The following is a 17,662-nucleotide window of genomic DNA, read 5'->3' on the forward strand; positions in this document are numbered from 1 at the left end:
ATTTAATTTTGTTGAGCACCCTCTTTTTAACTGATACATGACGCCGTCTGAATTTTCCATTTCTTCCAATATCCACTAGCACCAGCGAGCACATGAGGATCCCGCTGCCCTTCGGTATAGTTTTTATGAGGTGATCACAGCAGGTCGGCGAGCTGTTCCTGAGCTTCGGGCCCTCCATAATCGGTGTCTGGTGCCTGGCTGGTATGCAGCACACATCGAAAGGTGGCTAACGTACTACCCAACTCGACAGGTGAGCACCTAAACAGGCAAGAATCCTTCTGTTCCACTTACATGTGATAGGTTATGCATGTCTCAGTTGCAGTTTATTCAGCTCTGTGTATTTTTCAACCTCCCTGTGTTATTTTCCTGGTCGTCAGGAAGGACAGGTAAAGACATTCTGAAGGCCTTCTATTCCACTCCATGATTTTAATGGTGAGGTTCTCTGTCTTGGGAGACAGTGGACTGTGCCCAAGATGTATATCAGTTCTGGATTGAATGTTGTCTGTTCTGGCTGTGAAGCTCAAATTACAGCTCACCTGGAAGAATAGTGCTGTCCCAAGCTCAGCTGATTAGCGTTTTTCCTTCTTCAGCGCTTTCCTTCCACCATCTGGTCATTTCTTTTCCCTTTTTCTGCCCCCTCACGGTTCCTGACAGCGTTTCTCCATCTAGTCACAGTAAGGGCTTCCTATAAATTGACATCAATTCCAGGCAACTCATACAGTCATGGAGATGTACAGCGTAGAAACAGACTCTTCGGTTCGATACGTCCACGCCAACCAGATATCCTATATAAATCTAGTCCCATTTGCCAGCATTTGGCTCACATCCCTGTCAATGCTTCCTATTCTTATACCTATACAGATGCCTTTTAAATGTTGTAATCATACCAGCCTCTTCCACATTCTTTGGCAGCTCATTCCATACGCGCACTACCGTTGCGTGAGCACATTATCCCTCAGGTCCCTGTTAAATCTTTCCGCTCTCACTTTAAACCTATGCCCACTAGGTTTGGACTCCCCCACCCTGCAGAAAAGACTTTAACTATTTATCCTATCTATCCCCCTCCTGATTTTATAAACCTCTACATACCTCTCACCCCTCAGTTTCTGACATTCCAGGGAAAACAGCCTCAGCCTATTCAGCCTCTCCCTAGAGCTCAAATCCTCCAACCCCTGCAATATCCTTATAATTTTTTTCTGAACCCTTTCAAGTTTCACAACATCCTTCCAAAGCAGAGAGACCAGAATTCAAGATCTTCTTTGTAGACCTCTTTGTACCACAGAGGTGTTCACTTACGAGTAAAACATGATCAAAAGAATTCTGCATAATGATTTTTCTCAATCTCCATTTTAAGCCAACTTCAATTCTGTGGTTAGTACAATATCTGAGTACTGGTGGAAATCGTTGTACATGTTTAAGTGAATGGTAATGCTGGATCCCAAGCTATTCATTTCTTCTTAAGAGTCAAGGACGAGATTGGCTTTGGCACCTATATCTCTGGGAAATAGGGAAAGGGGCAGAGAGACTGCATACAGCAGAAGAAACTGGCATTATATGGCAGGGGGTGTTCCTGCCAATTAGCAGGACCCTCATTTTCTTCTTGTCCTTTCCAGATAACCTAGTCCAGTGGACAGACTTGCAGCTGAGGAGCTTTGGTGACAATCCCTGGAAGTAGGGAAGGGTAAAGACCAGACAGTCAGAATGGGAGAGAGAAGTTGTGATTGACTGTGGGCGAGAAGTTATGATTGGCTGTGGACAAGTATATGTGACTAGGTTACGGGAAAAAGATCAGACAATTAAGGCTTAAGGAGATCAAAGGTGGGGAGAGCTGGGGAGTACTCTGCTATATTTACTGTTATGTAATTGGCCTTTGTCTCTACTAAGAGGGGAGGGCAAATTTGATTTTTGTTTTTAAGCCGTTCTCTGTATGTGGAGAATTTGTATTGAGTTTCACTTCCTTTAAGGTTACATAACATGAATGAACTTACACTTGTAGGGTTTTGATAGCTGCAGCAAAAGCAGGCTCCTCAAAGTTACATTTGCATATTTGCACCATTTTCTAACCTAGCTACGTGTGCTCAAGTGAGCTCAGCTCAAAAACTGGTGATCGTTATGATGTCAGAAATGATCTGATTTGAAGTTTTTAGAAAGTTCATGTTAATCTGTATTAGTATTTTTTTGAAGCTTTGACTATAAAATTTGAAAACCTTGCCTGCCACATGAGATCCAATTGCCCTGCATCCATTGTGAAGCATTGTAACAACATCAACATTTTCTCACATGTGACTTTTGCTACCCAGCTTGGATACAATCAAGTTTCAACTTTTATATTGGTGTAAAGCAAACTTCACATCCCTTCAGAAAACATGCACTACAACTTGATACTTGGCAAGAGGCCAATGCAATTGTCACCTTAGTAGCTTTTAACCGATTATTTTGAAGAATTAAAGTCACACGGTAATATTTATAACTTTTTCACAGCCAGGACTCTCTTTTTGACAGCCCACGTACAGTTGCGACGTCAAACCATGTCAGGAATTAACAAATTTAAGTTTGGTCTTCCCAGCCATCTGGGAAGAATTTTGAATTGAGAGCTGCTAATTTTATTTGCAAACTGGTGGCAGTAAATTCAGTGCTGTCTGCCAAGGGGATGTCTAACCCATGACAGCAAATCAGTCATGTCTTAGCCACAATCACTCGCCACAAGGGTGTGGAGCAGTTACCTAAATCAATGCGCTGCCGAATGACAGCTGAACAGATGTGAAGAGTTATATTTTATTTATATTCTTACTTTGATCCTGTGATTGTATTTTAACGATTTATTGTCCAGTAATGTAATCTGACTGGAACTGGTTTTAGTTACACATTATAGATGGGCACAAGCTGAGAACTGATCCTGCTGCAGTAATGGATGGTGTGCAGAAATTCCTTGGAGTTTCCCAATACTACAATTATTCTCAGGCCCTCACGTAAGTTTATATCAATGTATTTATATATGAATATATCTGCGTGTATGACTTTAGTAATGGGATAAGTGTTATATTGATGTATAGTTTCTGTTTTAACACAGACTTTATTGTCACAGTAATAATGAATGTGGCTTCATGCCTACTGCAGCAAACTAAAATGACCTCCCACATACAAAATGAGTACATGACTATACCTTGGTCTGTCTGGCTGAAATTGTATTCTTAATCTAATCCTTTCTTCAACAAAAATCAACGTCGAGTAACCTTCATTCTCAGCAATGCTTTCTGTCACTGTAAACGCAATTTATTTTGGCAAAAAGCATTTGTGGCATAGCTATTTGGTGTTTTGTATTTGAAAATGGTAGGGATGGGACTTTTTTTTGCAGATCTACCAGGATTCTCAAGTTTGATAATAAAGGCTGTAGGCACCTCCCAGGAGGTGGTGAGGAAGGTGATTAGAAAGGCAACGAATTGGAACGAGAAGTTCCCCTGCCTCCTATAGTCTTTTGTCCAACAATTTACTATGAATATTGACTTCAAGAGTATTGGCTAGATTTCCAAAATAATAATTGTTCAATTTTGGGCAATCTTCATAGCAAAGTGGAAAACCTGTCGGAGAGCCAGTTACAACAGTTTCCTGTTAACAATGAGCATTTCTTGGATCCTCCCTTAGAAGTGACTTCTGACATTGAAATTGGCTGCCCCAAAGTAGATTGGCACATTCTGATGAGGCAAATGTGGAATTTGCATGTGCATACTCTGGGGTATATCAGAATGTCGGGTTGAGATCACAATCAGAGCAGACAATATCTTATTAAATGGTGGAGCAAGCTCAAGGTGCCAAATTGCCAACTCCTGCTCCTAACTCATACATTTATTCTTAACAATGGCTTACTGACATTGAGAACACAGAACATAAAACGTACAGCACGGTGCAAGTCTTTCAGCCCTTGATGTTGTGCCAACCTGTGAAATTAGTCTGATGCCCATCTAACCTATACTATTCCATTTCTATCCATATGTATGTCCAAAGCCCATTTAAATGCTCTTAACGTCGACGAGTCTACTACTGTTGCAGGCAGGCTGTTCCACGCCCGTACTACTCTGTGAGTGAAGAAATTACCCCAGTATCTGTCCTAAATCTATTATCCCTCAATTTAAAGCTATGTCCCCTCGTGTTAGCCTTCACCATCTGAGGAAAATTTCTCACTGTTCCCCCTATCTAACCCTCTGGTTATCTAATATGTCTCGATTAAGTCACCTCTCAACCTCCTTCTCTCCAATGAAAATAGCCTCAGTTCCCTCAGCCTTTCCTTGTAAGACCTTCCCTCCATACCACACAACATCCTAGTAAATCTCCTCTGAACCCTTTCCAAAGCTTCCACATCCTTCCTATAATGCCATGACCAGATCTGTACACAATACTCCAGGTGCAGCCTTACCAGTGTCTTGTACAGCTGAAGCATGAGCTTGTGGCTCCGAAACTCAATCCCCCTACCAATGAATGCCAAGATACCACATTCCTTCTTAACAAACCTAACAACCTGGCTGGCAACTTTCAGGAATTTATGCACCTGGACACCGAGATCTCTCTGTTTATTTACACTGCCAAGAATTTTATCATTAGCCCAGTACTCTGCATTCCTGATACTTCTTATGAAGTGAACTACCTCACACTTTTCCACATTAAACTCCACTTGCCACTTCTCAACCCAGCTCTGCATCTTACCTATGTCCCTCTGTAACCCACAACATCTTTCGGCACTATCCCCAACTCTGCCTTACCTTAGTGTCATCCGCAGATTTACTAACCCATCCTTATACGCCCACATCCAGATAATTTATAAAAAGGACAAACAGCAGTGGCCCCAAAACAGATCTTTGTGGCACACCACTGGTAACTGAGCTCCAGGATGAACATTTCCCATCAACCACCACCCTCTGTCTTCTTCCAGTGAGCCAATTTCTGATCCAAACCATTAAATCACCATCAATCCCAAAACTCCGTATTTTTGTACAATAGCCTACCATGTGGAATCTTACTTTACTGAAGTCCACATACACCACGTCAAATAATTTACCTTCATCCAGCTGTTTTGTCACCTTCTTGAAGAACTCAATAAGGTTAGTGAGGCACGACCTACCCTTCATAAAACCAAGTTAAAAATCACACAACACCAGGTTATAGTCCAACAGGTTTAATTGGAAGCACTCTAGCTTTCGGAGCGACGCACAAGAGTTGCTCCGAAAGCTAGTGTGCTTCCAATTAAACCTGTTGGACTATAACCTGGTGTTGTGTGATTTTTAACTTTGTACACCCCAGTCCAACACCAGCATCTCCAAATCATTCATAAAACCATGTTGACTATCCCTAATCAAATTATTCCTTTCCAGATTATTATAAATCCAATCTCTTATAACCTTTTCCAACACCTTACCCCAAATTGAAGTAAGGCTCACTGGCCTATAATTACCAGGGTTGTCCCGACTCCCCTTCTTAAACTAAGGGAACAACATTTGCTATCCTCCAGTCTTCTGGCACTATTCCTGTCAACAATGATGACATAAAGATCAAAGCCAAAGGCTCCACAATCTCTTCTCTGGCTTCCCAGAGAATCCGAGGATAAATCCCATCCCAATCTTATCTGTTTTCAGATCTTCCAAAATTGCTGAACCTCTTTGTCAACAGCAATCCCACCTAATCTAGTAGCCTGTATCTCTGTATTTTCATTAACATTGCCCTTTTCTAATGTGAATACTGATGAAAAGTATTCATTAAGAGCTTCTCCTCTGTCCTCAGATCCCACACACAGCTTTCCCCTACTGTCTTTGATTGGCCCTAATCTTACTCTAGCTATTCTTATATTTCTGATATATCTATAGAAGACCTTAGGGTTTTCCTTGATCCTATCCACCAACAACTTCTCATATCCCCTACTGGCTCTTCTTAGCCCTCTCTTTAAATTTTTTCTGGCTAACTTATAACTCTCAAGCCCCCTAACTGAGCCTTCGCGCCTCATCCTCACATAAGTCTTCTTTCTCTTGACAACAGCTTCAACTTCTTAAGTAAACCATGGCTCCCTCTCTCGACAATTACCTCCCTGCCTGATAGGTAGATACTTATCAAGGACCTGCAGTAGCTGTTCCTTGAATAAGCTCCACATTCAAGTGTGTCCATCCCTTACGGTTTCCTTCCCCATCCTATGCAATCCTAAATCTTGCCTAAATGCATCATACCCAGTCATACCTCTGTCCCTGCTGTATATACCTATCCCTGCCCATTGCTATTGTAAACATAACCAAATTGTGGTCACTATCGCCAGTGTTCACCTAATTCCAAATCTAACACCTGGCTGGGGTTCGTTCCCCAGTACCAAATCCAGTATGTCATCACCCCTTGTTGACCTGTCTATATACCGTGTCAGAAAACCCTCCTGCACACATTGAACAAAAACTGATCCATCTAAACTACCTGAACTATAGTATTCCCAGTCAATATTGGGGACGTTAAAGTTCTCCATAACAACTATTCTGTTACTCTCGCTCCTATCGAGAATCATCTTTGCTGTCCTTTACTCTACATCCCTAGAACAATTCAGAGGTTTGTAGAAAACTCCCAACAGGGTGACCTCTCCCTTCCTGTTTCTAACCTCAGCCCAAACTACCTCAGTGGATGAGTCCTCAAACATTATCTCAGCTGCTGTAATATTACCCTTGAATAACAAGGCCACACATCCCCTCTTTTACCATCTTCTTACTGAAACATCTAAATCCCAAGTTTGCAACAACCATTTGAGTTACATTTTCTGTCATTGTGAATTTAGCAACACTTAACAGTAGTCAGGCCGGCGGTCAGCATTGCTCAAGCTGGCAGACAACCGGTAATGATTAAATGCTCGGTCCTGATGAGTGTAATCAATCATGGTAAAATCAATATACCCTCGCCTGTTGGCAGAAATTGCTCTTTGCCTCGAAGGAGCACTACCAAGAAATACTGTTGAAAATGAAGTGACTTCAGGAACTTTGACAGTGTCAATGGTTGTCAGTGATAGTGTCCCCCAAGGAACATCTCTGTGCGTATATAAGGTTCTAGAGGCTTCATGCTGAGTGTCACACAATTATATAATTGTACCATCATTTTGTTACATAATTGTCATTGAAATAAATTTTAATCTAGCTATTGAACTAATATCTATAAACTTGAAAATCTAACATGAATGTTTCAATAGCAGTTGTGGAGAGAGAAAATGATGTGGTAAAGTTCCATTGTTCATGGTCCAGACTTCGTTTACTTGCTTCTCCACACAGTTCCTATTGTAAACTTTCTCTGCCTGCTTCAAGTCTAATATTCACCTATCCATATTTATGGAAAAATATTAAAATAAAAATGACTTCCTGGAGTAGAAAGTGCACTCTGCATTCATCTTGCTCGCCACCAAGTTTGGCATTGACAAAAATCACTATTTATGAGATGTTCTGGGAACATATCCTCCACAAGTGGCGGGACGTCACAGCATTGAACTCAAACCAACTGTTAGTATTGATTTATACTGATTCATTACAATGAGAATTAAACCTCCATGGGAGGCCTGATTCGAAGCTTACTGCCATGATTTTATTTTTGCAAGGTTCATCATTTTTCTGTCATTTCAATACTGACATTAGGTTATCCTGAAGGTGATCACCTTTAAGTCTTGATTTGTTATCGAGTAGAAGTTATCAAGTAAAAGTTTTGGCAATTAAACCCATTAAACTGAGCTTGATTTCCTTTTAGACAGCTAAATAAACTTTATTGATAAAGCATTTCCTGAATTGATTTTGTCAAATTGTGTCTTCCTGTTATTGACCAGATAAGTACAAACTATGAGAATTTGGTAGGGAGCGATATTGTCTGGAAATGGAGATTTTTGAAGCAATTGATTGAATTGTTGAGTAGATTTACTTGTTATTTTTCCCTGTTAGATTTTAGTATAAAAATATTCTGTAGTAGTGTTCCGTCAGTGTTGCTACTGTTAATAGCAAGTAGTTAAGGTTGAATTATGAATTTCAGGTTTGATCCGCAAAAGGGCTTCTGGTGCCAGTTGCTTGAAGGAGGAAAGACAAAGTGTCTGGGGAAAAGCAAAGGCAGAAAATATCCAGCCATGGATGTAGAGGTATTGCTGTTTTAAAAAGAGTACACACAAACATAATCCTTTTTCATGTTTAATGCATTGTGGTCTTAATTTGCATCACAGACCCTTGGCCCAGGAAACCACATGGGAAGAATTTCTAATTCTTTCTACATTGCGAGGTACATCTCAAGGCCACATGTTAGGCAGCAGAGTACAATTTTCTGATGCATCACATATAATAACTCATAATATTTCCATTCTGAATTCCTGATTGTATCTGCAGCTTTAAAAATGCTTAATTTTATCATGTCTGGCCATACCAGGAGCTGACTAGGAACAGCAGAAAATCATGAGACATGTTTTTACAGACAGTCATGTCTGTATATTGGAAGAAGTTGGTTGATACAAAACTATCTGCTATGCCATAACCTTTGAAAATGTGTTTACTAGTATGCATTCATTCAGTCTTGTCGGTGATTTAATGAGTACATTCATTTTACAGACCTCTTCTGAATTCAAACTAGGCGTCTCTTCATCACATTAGTCTTCCAATTTCAGACATTCAGTTATCTAGAAAGAGTTGTCTTTGAGGCCCACTTTTAGAGCACAAGAAATAGCATCAAGAAAAGACCATGTGACCAATTGAGCCCACTTTACCATTCAATAGGCTGTTTTGACCCCCAGGGGTAGCATGTAATAAACTGAGCAATGCTATTCCCAGTGTTGTACCAAATGGTGAAACTTTTTTTAAAAGTAGGAATAGTGCCCCAGTCTACAAAATTGAAGGAAAGCATGAATGATGTTTCTGTATTAAACAAGGATTATTATTTCTGACAAGCAATTAGACTATAAACCATTATCATAACTAAAAATCTAATCCCCTTATATACTCCCCTTTATACATATCCAGAAAAAGCAAAGAGGAAAAATATATTCTTGTCAGAGATAGAAAGCTGGAAAGCCAATTAAGTGATCGTTGCTTCCTGATTGCAATGTTGAGATGATCCCTTCTTCAGCCGACCCAGAACCAGAGCCCTTGTAGTTCAAATATTTTTCAATGGTTTGTAAGAAATATACTGTGACTTATTCACTTAGAAAATGTTTCTAATTAGCAAATCAAAAGCCACAGCTTAGAGCATTTGCTACAAGGAAGGTAATTGGCTTTCTTCAGGCTTCATCTGATCTTTTGACTACAGAGAACAGGAGGCTTCTGGGTTGGGGGATGATATGCACGCTTATTTCTCTCTCTCTCTCACCCTCTCCCTCTCCCCCTCTCCCCTCTCCCCCTCTCCCCTCTCCCCTCTCCCCCCTTCCCCTCTCCTCCCCTCCTCCCTTCCCCTCTCCTCCCTTCCCCTCTCCTCCACTCCCCACCCCTCCCTCCCCCCTCCTCCGCTCCCTCCCTCCCCCCCTCCTCCCCTCCTCCTCCCCCCACCTCCCCCCTCCTCCCCCCTCCCCCCTCCTCCCCCCCTCCTCCCCTCCCTCCCCCCCACCCCCCCTCCCCCCCTCCCTCCCACTCCCCTCCCTCCCCTCCCTTCCCCCCTCCCTCCCCTCCCCTACCCTCCCCTCCCCTCCCCCCCTCCCCTACCCTCCCCTCCCCCCCTCCCCTACCCTCCCCTCCCCCCCTCCCCTACCCTCCCCTCCCCCCTCCCCTCCCCCCCACCCCCTCCCTTCCCCCCTCCCCTCCCCTCCCTTCCCCCCTCCCCACCCCTCCCTTCCCCCCTCCCCCACCCCTCCCTTCCCCCCTCCCCACCCCTCCCTTCCCCCCTCCCCTCCCCTCCCCTTCCCCCCTCCCCCCTCCCCTCCCTTCCCCTCCTCCCCTCCCCTATCCCCTCCCCCCCTCTCACCTCCCCCCTCCCCTCTCCCCTCCCTCTCCCCTCCCTTCCCTCCCTCCCTCACCCCTCCACTCCCCTTCCCCTCCCCCCTCCCCTCCCCTCCCCCCTCCCCACCCTTACCCTCCCTCCCCCCCTCCCCACCCTTCCCTTCTTCCCTCCCCACCCTTCCCCTCCCTCCCTCCCCCCCTTCCCCTCCCTCCCTTCCCCCCTTCCCCTCCCTCCCTTCCCACCTTCCCCTCCCTCCCTTCCGCCCTTCCCTTCCCCCCTTATCTCTTTCCGCCCCTCCCTTCCCCACCTTCCTTCCCTCCCCCTCCCTCCCTTCCCCCCTCCCTCCCCTCCCTTCCCCCCTCCCTCCCTCCCTCCCTTCCCCCCTTCCCCCCCCTCCCTCCCTCCCTCCCTTCCCCCCCTCCCTCCCTCCCTCCCTTCCTCCCCCCCATTCCCCCCCTCCCTCCCCCCCTCCCCGCCTGCCTCCCCCCCTCCCCCCCCTCCCTCCCCCCTCCCCCTCTTCCCCCCCTCCCTCCCTCCCTCCTTCCTCCCTCCTCCCTCCCTCCTTCCTCCCTTCCTCCCTCCCTCCCTCCCTTCCCCCCCACCCCCCTCCCGCCCTCCCTTCCCCCCTCCCTTCCCCCCTCCCTCCCTCCCTTCCCCCTCCCACCTCCCTCCCTCCCTCCCTCCCCCCCTCCCTTCCCCCCCTCCCTTCCCCCACCCTCCCCCCACCCACCCTTCCTCCCCTCCCCCCACCCTCCCTTCCCCCCCTCCCCCCCTCCCTCCCTCCCTCCCTCCCTTCCCCCCCTCCCTCCCCCCTCCCTTCCCCCCCTCCCTCCCTTCCTCCTCCCCCTCCCTTCCCCCCTCCCCCCCTCACTCCCCCCCTCCCCCCCTCCCTCCCTCCCTCCCACCCTCCCTTCCCCCCTCCCACCCACCCTCCCCTCCCTCACCCCCTCCCTCCCTCCCACCCACCCTCCCTTCCCCCCTCCCACCCTCCCCCCCTCCCCCCCTCCCCCCCTCCCCTCCCCCCCTCCCTCCCTCCCTCCCCCTCCCTTCCTCCCTTCCCTCCATCCCCCCTCCCTCCCTTCCCCCCTTCCCCCTTCCCCCCTTCCCCCCCCTCCATCCTCCCACCCTCCCTCCCTCCCTTCTCCCCTTTCCCTCCCTCCCTCCCTCCTCCCTCCTCCGCCCTCCCTCCCTCCTCCCTCCTCCACCCTCCCTCCCTCCCTCCTCCCTTGCCCCCTCCTCCCTTGCCCCCTCCTCCCTTCCCCCCTCCCTCCTCCCTTCCCCCCCTCCTCCCTCCCCCCTTCCCCCTTCCCCCCTCCCTCCCTTCCCTCCCTTCCTTCCTCCCTCCCTCCCTCCCTTCCTCCCTCCCTCCCCCCTCCCTCCCCCCCTCCCTTCCCCCCTCCCACCCACCCCTCCCTCCCTCCCATCCTCCCTTCCCCCCCTCCCTCCCTCCCTCCCTTCCCCACCTCTCTTCCACCCTCCCTCCCTCCCTTTCACCCCTCCTTCCCCTCTTCCTCCCTCCCTCTCACCCTCCCACCCCTCCCACCACTCCCTCCCTCCCTCCCCTCCCTCCCCACCCTCCCCTCCCTCCCCTCCCTCCCTCCTTCCTCCCTCCCACCCTTCCTCCCTCCCTCCTTTCCTCCCTTCCTCCCTCCCTCCTTTCCTCCCTTCCTCCCCCCCTCCCTCGCCTCCTCCCCCCCCTCCCCCCTCCCTCCCTCCCTTCCCCCCTCCCTTCCCCCCACCCTCCCTCCCTCCCTTCCTCCCCCTCCCCCCTCCCTTCCTTCCCCCCCTCCCTCCCTCCCTCACTCCCTTCCTTCCTCCCCCTCCCTTCCACCCCTTCCTCCCCCCTCCCCCCCTCCCTCCCTCCCTTACTTCCACCCCCTCCCTTCCCCCCTCCCTCACTTCCTCCCCCCTCCCTTCCCCCCTCCCTCACTCCCTCCCCCCTCCCCCCTCACTCCCCCCCTCCCTCCCTCCCTCAGCCCCCACCCTCCCTTCCTCCCTCCCTCAGCCCCCTCCCTCCCTCCCTCCCACCCTCCCTTCCCCCCTCCCTCCCCCCCTCCCTCCCCCCTCCCTCCCCTCCCCCCTCCCCCTCCCTTCCCACCCTTCCCTCCATCCCCCCTCCCTCCCTTCCCCCTTCCCCCCTCACCCCCTTCCCCCCCTCCATCCTCCCTCCCTCCCTCCCTCCCTTCTCCCCATTCCCCCCCACCCTCCCTCCCTCCCTCAGCCCCCACCCTCCCTTCCCCCTCCCTCCCTCCCTCCCTCCCTCAGCCCCCACCCTCCCTTCCCCCCTCCCTCCCTCCCCCCTCCCTCCCCTCCCACCCTCCCCCTCCCTTCCCACCCTTCCCTCCATCCCCCCCTCCCTCCCTTCCCCCTTCCCCCCTCACCCCCTTCCCCCCCTCCATCCTCCCACCCTCCCTCCCTCCTTCTCCCCTTTCCCCCCCTCCCACCTCGCTCCCTCCTCACTCCCTCCCTCCCTCCCTCCTCCCTCCCTCCTCCCTTGCCCCCTCCTCCCTCCCCCTTCCCCCTCCCTCCCTTCCCTCCCTTCCTTCCTCCCTCCCTCCCTCCCTTCCTTTCCTCCCTTTCCCCCCTCCCTCCCTCCCTCCCATCCCCCCCCACCCTCCCCCCCTCCCTTCCCCCCCCTCCCTCCCTCCCTTCCTCCCTTCCCCCCCCTCCCTCCCACCCTCCCTCCCTTCCCCCCTCTCTTCCCCCCCTCCCTCCCTCCCTTCCCCCCTCCCTCCCCCCCTCCCTCCCCCCTTCCTCCCTCCATCTCTCCCTCCCTCCCCTCCCTCCACTCCCTCCCTCCCCTCCCTCCCCTCCCTCCCTCCCCTCCCACCCCTCCCTCCCCTCCCTCCCCTCCCTCCCCTCCCCTCCCTCCCCTCCCTCCCTCCTTCCTCCCTCCCTCCCTCCCTCCCTTCCTCCCTCCCTCCCTCCCTTCCTCCCTCCCTCCTTTCCTCCCCCTTCCTCCTTTCCTCCCTTCCTCCCCCCCTCCTCCCCCCTCCCTCCCCTCCTCCCCCCCTCCCTCCCTTCCGCCCCTCCCTCCATCCCTTCCGCCCCTCCCTTCCCCCCCTCCCTTCCCCCCCTCCCTCCCCCCCCCCTCCCTCCATCCCTTCCGCCCCTCCCTTCCCCCCTCCCGTCCTTCCTCCCCCTCCCTTCCCTCCCTCCCTTCCCTCCCTCCCTTCCTCCCCCTCCCTCCCTCCCTCCCTCCCTCCCCCTCCCTCCCTCCCTCCCTCCCTTCCTCCCCCTCCCTCCCTCCCTCCCTTTCTCCCTCCCCCTCCCTCCCTCCCTCCCTCCCTTCCCCCCTCCCTCCCCTCCCCTCCCCTCCCCCTCCCTCCCCTCCCCTCCCCTCCCCCCTCCCTCCCCTCCCCTCCCCTCCCCCCTCCCTCCCCTCCCCCCCTCCCTCCCCTCCTCCCCTCCCTCCCTCCCTCCCCCCCTCCCCTCCCCTCCCCTCCCCTCCCCCCCTCCCTCCCCTCCGTCCCCTCCTCCATCCCCTCCCCTCCCCTCCCCCCCTCCCTCCCCTCCCTCCCCTCCCCCCCTCCCCTCTCCCCTCCCCCCCCTCTCCCCTCCCCCCCTCCCCTCTCCCTCCCTCCCCCATCCCTTCCCTCTCCCTCCCTCCCCATCCCTTCCCTCCCTCCCTCCCCCCTCCACTCCCCTTCCCCTCCCCCCTCCACTCCCCTCCCCCCTCCCCTCCCTTACCCTCCCTCCCCCCCTCCCCTCCCTTCCCCCCTCCCTCCTCCCCACCCTTCCCTTCCTCCCTCCCCACCCTTCCCTTCCTCCCTCCCCCCCCTTCCCCTCCCTCCCTCCCCCCTTCCCCTCCCTCCCTCCCCCTGTTCCCCTCCCTCCCTTCCCCCCTTCCCCTCCCTCCCTTCCGCCCTTCCCTTCCCCCCCTTATCCCCTTCCGTCCCTCCCTTCCCCCACCTTCCCTCCCTCCCCCTCCCTCCCTTCCCCCCTCCCTCCCCTCCCTTCCCCCCCTCCCCTCCCTTCCCCCCTCCCTTCCCCCTTCCCCCCCTCCCTCCCTCCCTCCCTTCCTCCCCCCATTCCCCCCCTCCCTCCCTCCCTCCCCCCCTCCCCGCCTCCCTCCCTCCCCCTCTTCCCCCCCTCCCTCCCTCCCTCCCCTCCTCCCTTCCTCCCTTCCTCCCTCCCTCCTTTCCTCCCACCCTACCTCCCCCTCCCTCCCTCCCTCCCTCCCTTCCCCCCCTCCCCCCCTCCCTCCCTCCCTTCCCCCCTCCCCCCCTCCCTCCCTTCCCCCCCTACCTCCCTCCCTTTCCCCCCTCCCTTCCCCCCTCCCTTCCCCCCCTTCCCCCCTTCCTCCCTCCCTCCCCCTCCCCCCCTCCCTCCCTTCCCCCCCTCGCCCCCTCCCTCCCTCCCTCCCCCCCTCCCTCCCTCACTCCCGTCCTTCCTCCCCCTCCCTTCCCTCCCTCCCTTCCCTCCCTCCCTTCCTCCCCCTCCCTCCCTCCCTCCTTTCCTTCCTCCCCCACCCTTCCCCCTCCCTCCCTCCCTCCCCCCTCCCCCCTCCCCCCCTCACTCCCCCCCCTCCCCCCCTCCCTCCCTCCCTCCCTCCCTCCCTCAGCCCCCTCCCTCCCACCCTCCCTTCTCCCCTCCCTCAGCCCCCTCCCTCCCTCCCTCCCACCCTCCCTTCCCCCCTCCCTCCCCCCTCCCTCCCCTCCCTCCCCCCTCCCTTCCCTCCCTTCCCTCCATGCCCCCTCCCTCCCTTCCCCCCTCCCCCCTTTCCTCCCTCCCTCCCTCCCTCCCTTCTCCCCTTTCCCCCCCTCCCTCCCTCCCTCCTCCCTCCTCACTCCTCCCTCCCTCCTCCCTCCCTCCCTCCTCCCTTGCCCCCTCCTCCCTTGCCCCCTCCTCCCTTGCCCCCTCCTCCCTTCCCCCCTCCCTCCTCCCTCCCCCCTTCCCTCCCTTCCTTCCTCCCTCTCTCCCTCCCTTCCTTCCCTCCCTTTCCCCCCTCCCTCCCTCCCTCCCTTCCCACCCTCCCTTCCCCCCCTCCCTCCCTCCCCTCCCTCCCTCCCTTCCTCCCTTCCCCCCCCTCCCTCCCTCCCTCCCTCCCTTCCTCCCTCCCTCCCTTCCCCCCTCTCTTCCCCCCCTCCCTCCCTCCCTTCCCCCCCTCCCTCCCCCCTTCCTCCCCCCCGCCTCTCCCTTCCCCACCTCCCTTCCCCCCCTCCCTCCCTCCCTTCCCCCCCTCCCATCCTTCCTCCCCCTCCCTTCCCTCCCTCCCTTCCTCCCCCTCCCTTCCCCCCCTCCCGTCCTTCCTCCCCCTCCCTTCCCTCCCTCCCTTCCTCCCCCTCCCTCCCTCCCTTCCCCCCCCTCCCCTCCCCCTCCCTCACTCCCTCCCTCCCTTCCTCCCCCTCCCTCCCTCCCTCGTTCCCTTCCCCCCCCCTCCCTCCCCTCCCCCTCTCCCTCCCCTCCCCCTCCCTCCCTCCCTCCCTTCCCCCCCTCCCCCTCTCCCTCCCCTCCCCCCCTCCCCTCCCCTCCCCTCCCCTCCCCTCCCTCCCCTCCCCTCCCCTCTCTCCCCTCCCCTCCCCTCTCTCCCCTCCCCTCCCCTCCCCCCCCTCCCCTCCCCTCCCCTCCCCTCCCCTCCCCTCCCCACCCTCCCCTCCCCTCCCCTCCCTCCCCTCCTCCCTCCCCTTCCCCCTCCCCCCCCTCCCTCCCCCCTCCCTCTCCCCTTCCCTCCCTCCCTTCCCCTCCCTTCCCGCCTCCCTCCCTTCCCCCCCTCCCTCCCCTCCCCTCCCACCCCTCCCTCCCCTCCCCTCCCCCCCCCTCCCTCCCTCCCTTTCTTCCCCCTCCCTCCCTCCCCCCCTCCCTCCATCCATCCCCCCCCTCCCTCCATCCCCCCCCCTCCCTTCCCCCCTCCCTTCCTCCCTCCCTCCCTCCCTTCCCCCCCCCCTCCCCCCCTCCCTCCCTCCAAGGGAAAAGACTTTGTTTTTACCATTACGATAGGATAAATAGACAATGACTGTAGATGCTGGATACCAGATTCTGGATTAGTGGTGCTGGAAGAGCACAGCAGTTCAGGCAGCATCCGAGGAACAGTAAAATTGACGTTTCAGGCAAAAGCCCTTCATCAGGAATACAGGCAGAGTGCCTGAAGGGTGCAGAGATAAATGAGAGGAGGGTGGGGGTGGGGATGAAGGTGATAGGTCAGGGGGGAGGGTGGAATGGATAGGTGGAAAAGAAGATAGGCAGGTAGGGCAAATCGTGGGGACAGTGCTGAGCTGGAAGTTTGGAACTGGGGTGAGATGGGGGAAGGGGAAATGAGGAAACTGTTGAAGTCCACGTTGATGCCCTGGGATTGAAGTGTTCCGAGGTGGAAGATGAGGCGTTCTTCCTCCAGTTGTTGGGTGGTGAGGGAGCGGCGGTGAAGCCGGCCCAGGACCTCTATGTCCTCGGCAGAGTGGGAGGGAGAGTTGAAATGTTGGGCCACGGGGCGGTGTGATTGATTGGTGCAGGTGTCCCAGAGATGTTCCCTAAAGCACTCTGCTAGGAGGTGTCCAGTCTCCCCAATGTAGAGGAGACCGCATCAGGAGCAACGGATCCAATAAGTGATATTAGTGGATGTGCAGGTAAAACTTTGATGGATGTGGAAGGCTCCTTTAGGGCCTTGGTTGGGGTGAGGGAGGAGGTGTGGGCCCAGGTTTTACTGTTCCTGCGGTGGCAGGGGAAAGTGCCAGGATGGGAGGGTGGGTTGTACGGGGGCGGGGGACGGGGGAACAGGGGACGTGGACCTGACCATGTAGTTACGGAGGGAGTGGTCTTTGCGGAAGATGGAAAGGGGTGGGGAGGGAAATATATCCCTGGTGGTGGGGTCCGTTTGGAGGTGGCGGAAATGTCGGCGGATGATTTGGTTTATGCGAAGGTTGGTAGGGTGGAAGGTGAGCACCAGGGGCATTCTGTCCTTGTTACGGTTGGAGGGGTGGGGTTTGAGGGCGGAGGTGTGGGATGTGGACGAGATGCGTTGGAGGGCATCTTTCACCACGTGGGAAGGGAAGCTGCGGTCTCTAAAGAAGGAGGCCATCTGGTGTGTTCTGTGGTGGAACTGGTGCTCCTGGGAGCAGATATGGTGAAGGCAGAGGAATTAGGAATACAGGATGGCATTTTTGCAGGAGGTAGGGTGGGAAGAGGTGTAATCCAGGGAGCTGTGGGAGTCGGTGGGTTTGCAAAAAATGTCGGTGTCAAGTCGGTCATCACTAATGGAGATGGAGAGGATCAGGAAGGGGAGCGAGGTGTCAGAGATGGTCCAGGTAAATTTAAGGTCAGGGTGGAATGTGTTGGTGAAGTTGATGAATTGCTCAACCTCCTCGCGGGAGCACGAGGTAGCGCCAATGCAGTCATCAATGTAGCGGAGGAAGAGGTGGGGAGTGGTGCTGGTGTAATTACGGAAGATGGACTGTTCTCAGCCCATTGGCCCATCAGGTCCAAATCCTGATCCTGTTGTAATCTGAGGTAACCCTCTTCGCTGTCCATTACACCTCCAATATTAGTGTCATCTGCAAACTTACTAACTGTACGTCTTATGCTCGCATCCAAATCATTTATCCTATCCATGCCCCTCATAATTTTGTCAACCTCTATAAGGTCACCCCTCAGCCTCTGACGCTCCAGGGAAAACAGCCCCAGCCTGTTCAGCCTCTCCCTATAGCTCAAATCCTCCAACCCTAGCAACATCCTTGTAAATCTTTTCTGAACCATTTCAAGTTTCACAACATCTTTCCGATAAGAAGGAGACCAGAATTGCACAGAATATTCCAACAGTGGCCTAACC

The 17,662-nt window shown here is 54.1% G+C and overlaps 1 protein-coding gene across 20 annotated transcripts in view; it reads left to right on the top strand.

Moving 5' to 3' along the window:
* The window catches only part of LOC140488060 (bifunctional heparan sulfate N-deacetylase/N-sulfotransferase 4-like), a 905,491-nt gene that overhangs the window by 877,487 nt on the left and 10,342 nt on the right, over window positions 1–17,662 (top strand). For all 20 annotated transcript variants that reach the window (XM_072587776.1, XM_072587868.1, XM_072588796.1 and 17 more), the window contains 3 exons: window positions 80–250; window positions 2,860–2,969; window positions 8,020–8,122. In XM_072587776.1, coding sequence (XP_072443877.1) covers window positions 80–250; window positions 2,860–2,969; window positions 8,020–8,122 — 384 coding nt within the window. The remainder of the gene's footprint in view (window positions 1–79; window positions 251–2,859; window positions 2,970–8,019; window positions 8,123–17,662) is intronic.

The sequence above is a fragment of the Chiloscyllium punctatum genome, chromosome 1 (genome assembly GCF_047496795.1).
Source record: "Chiloscyllium punctatum isolate Juve2018m chromosome 1, sChiPun1.3, whole genome shotgun sequence".
NCBI lineage: Eukaryota > Metazoa > Chordata > Chondrichthyes > Orectolobiformes > Hemiscylliidae > Chiloscyllium > Chiloscyllium punctatum.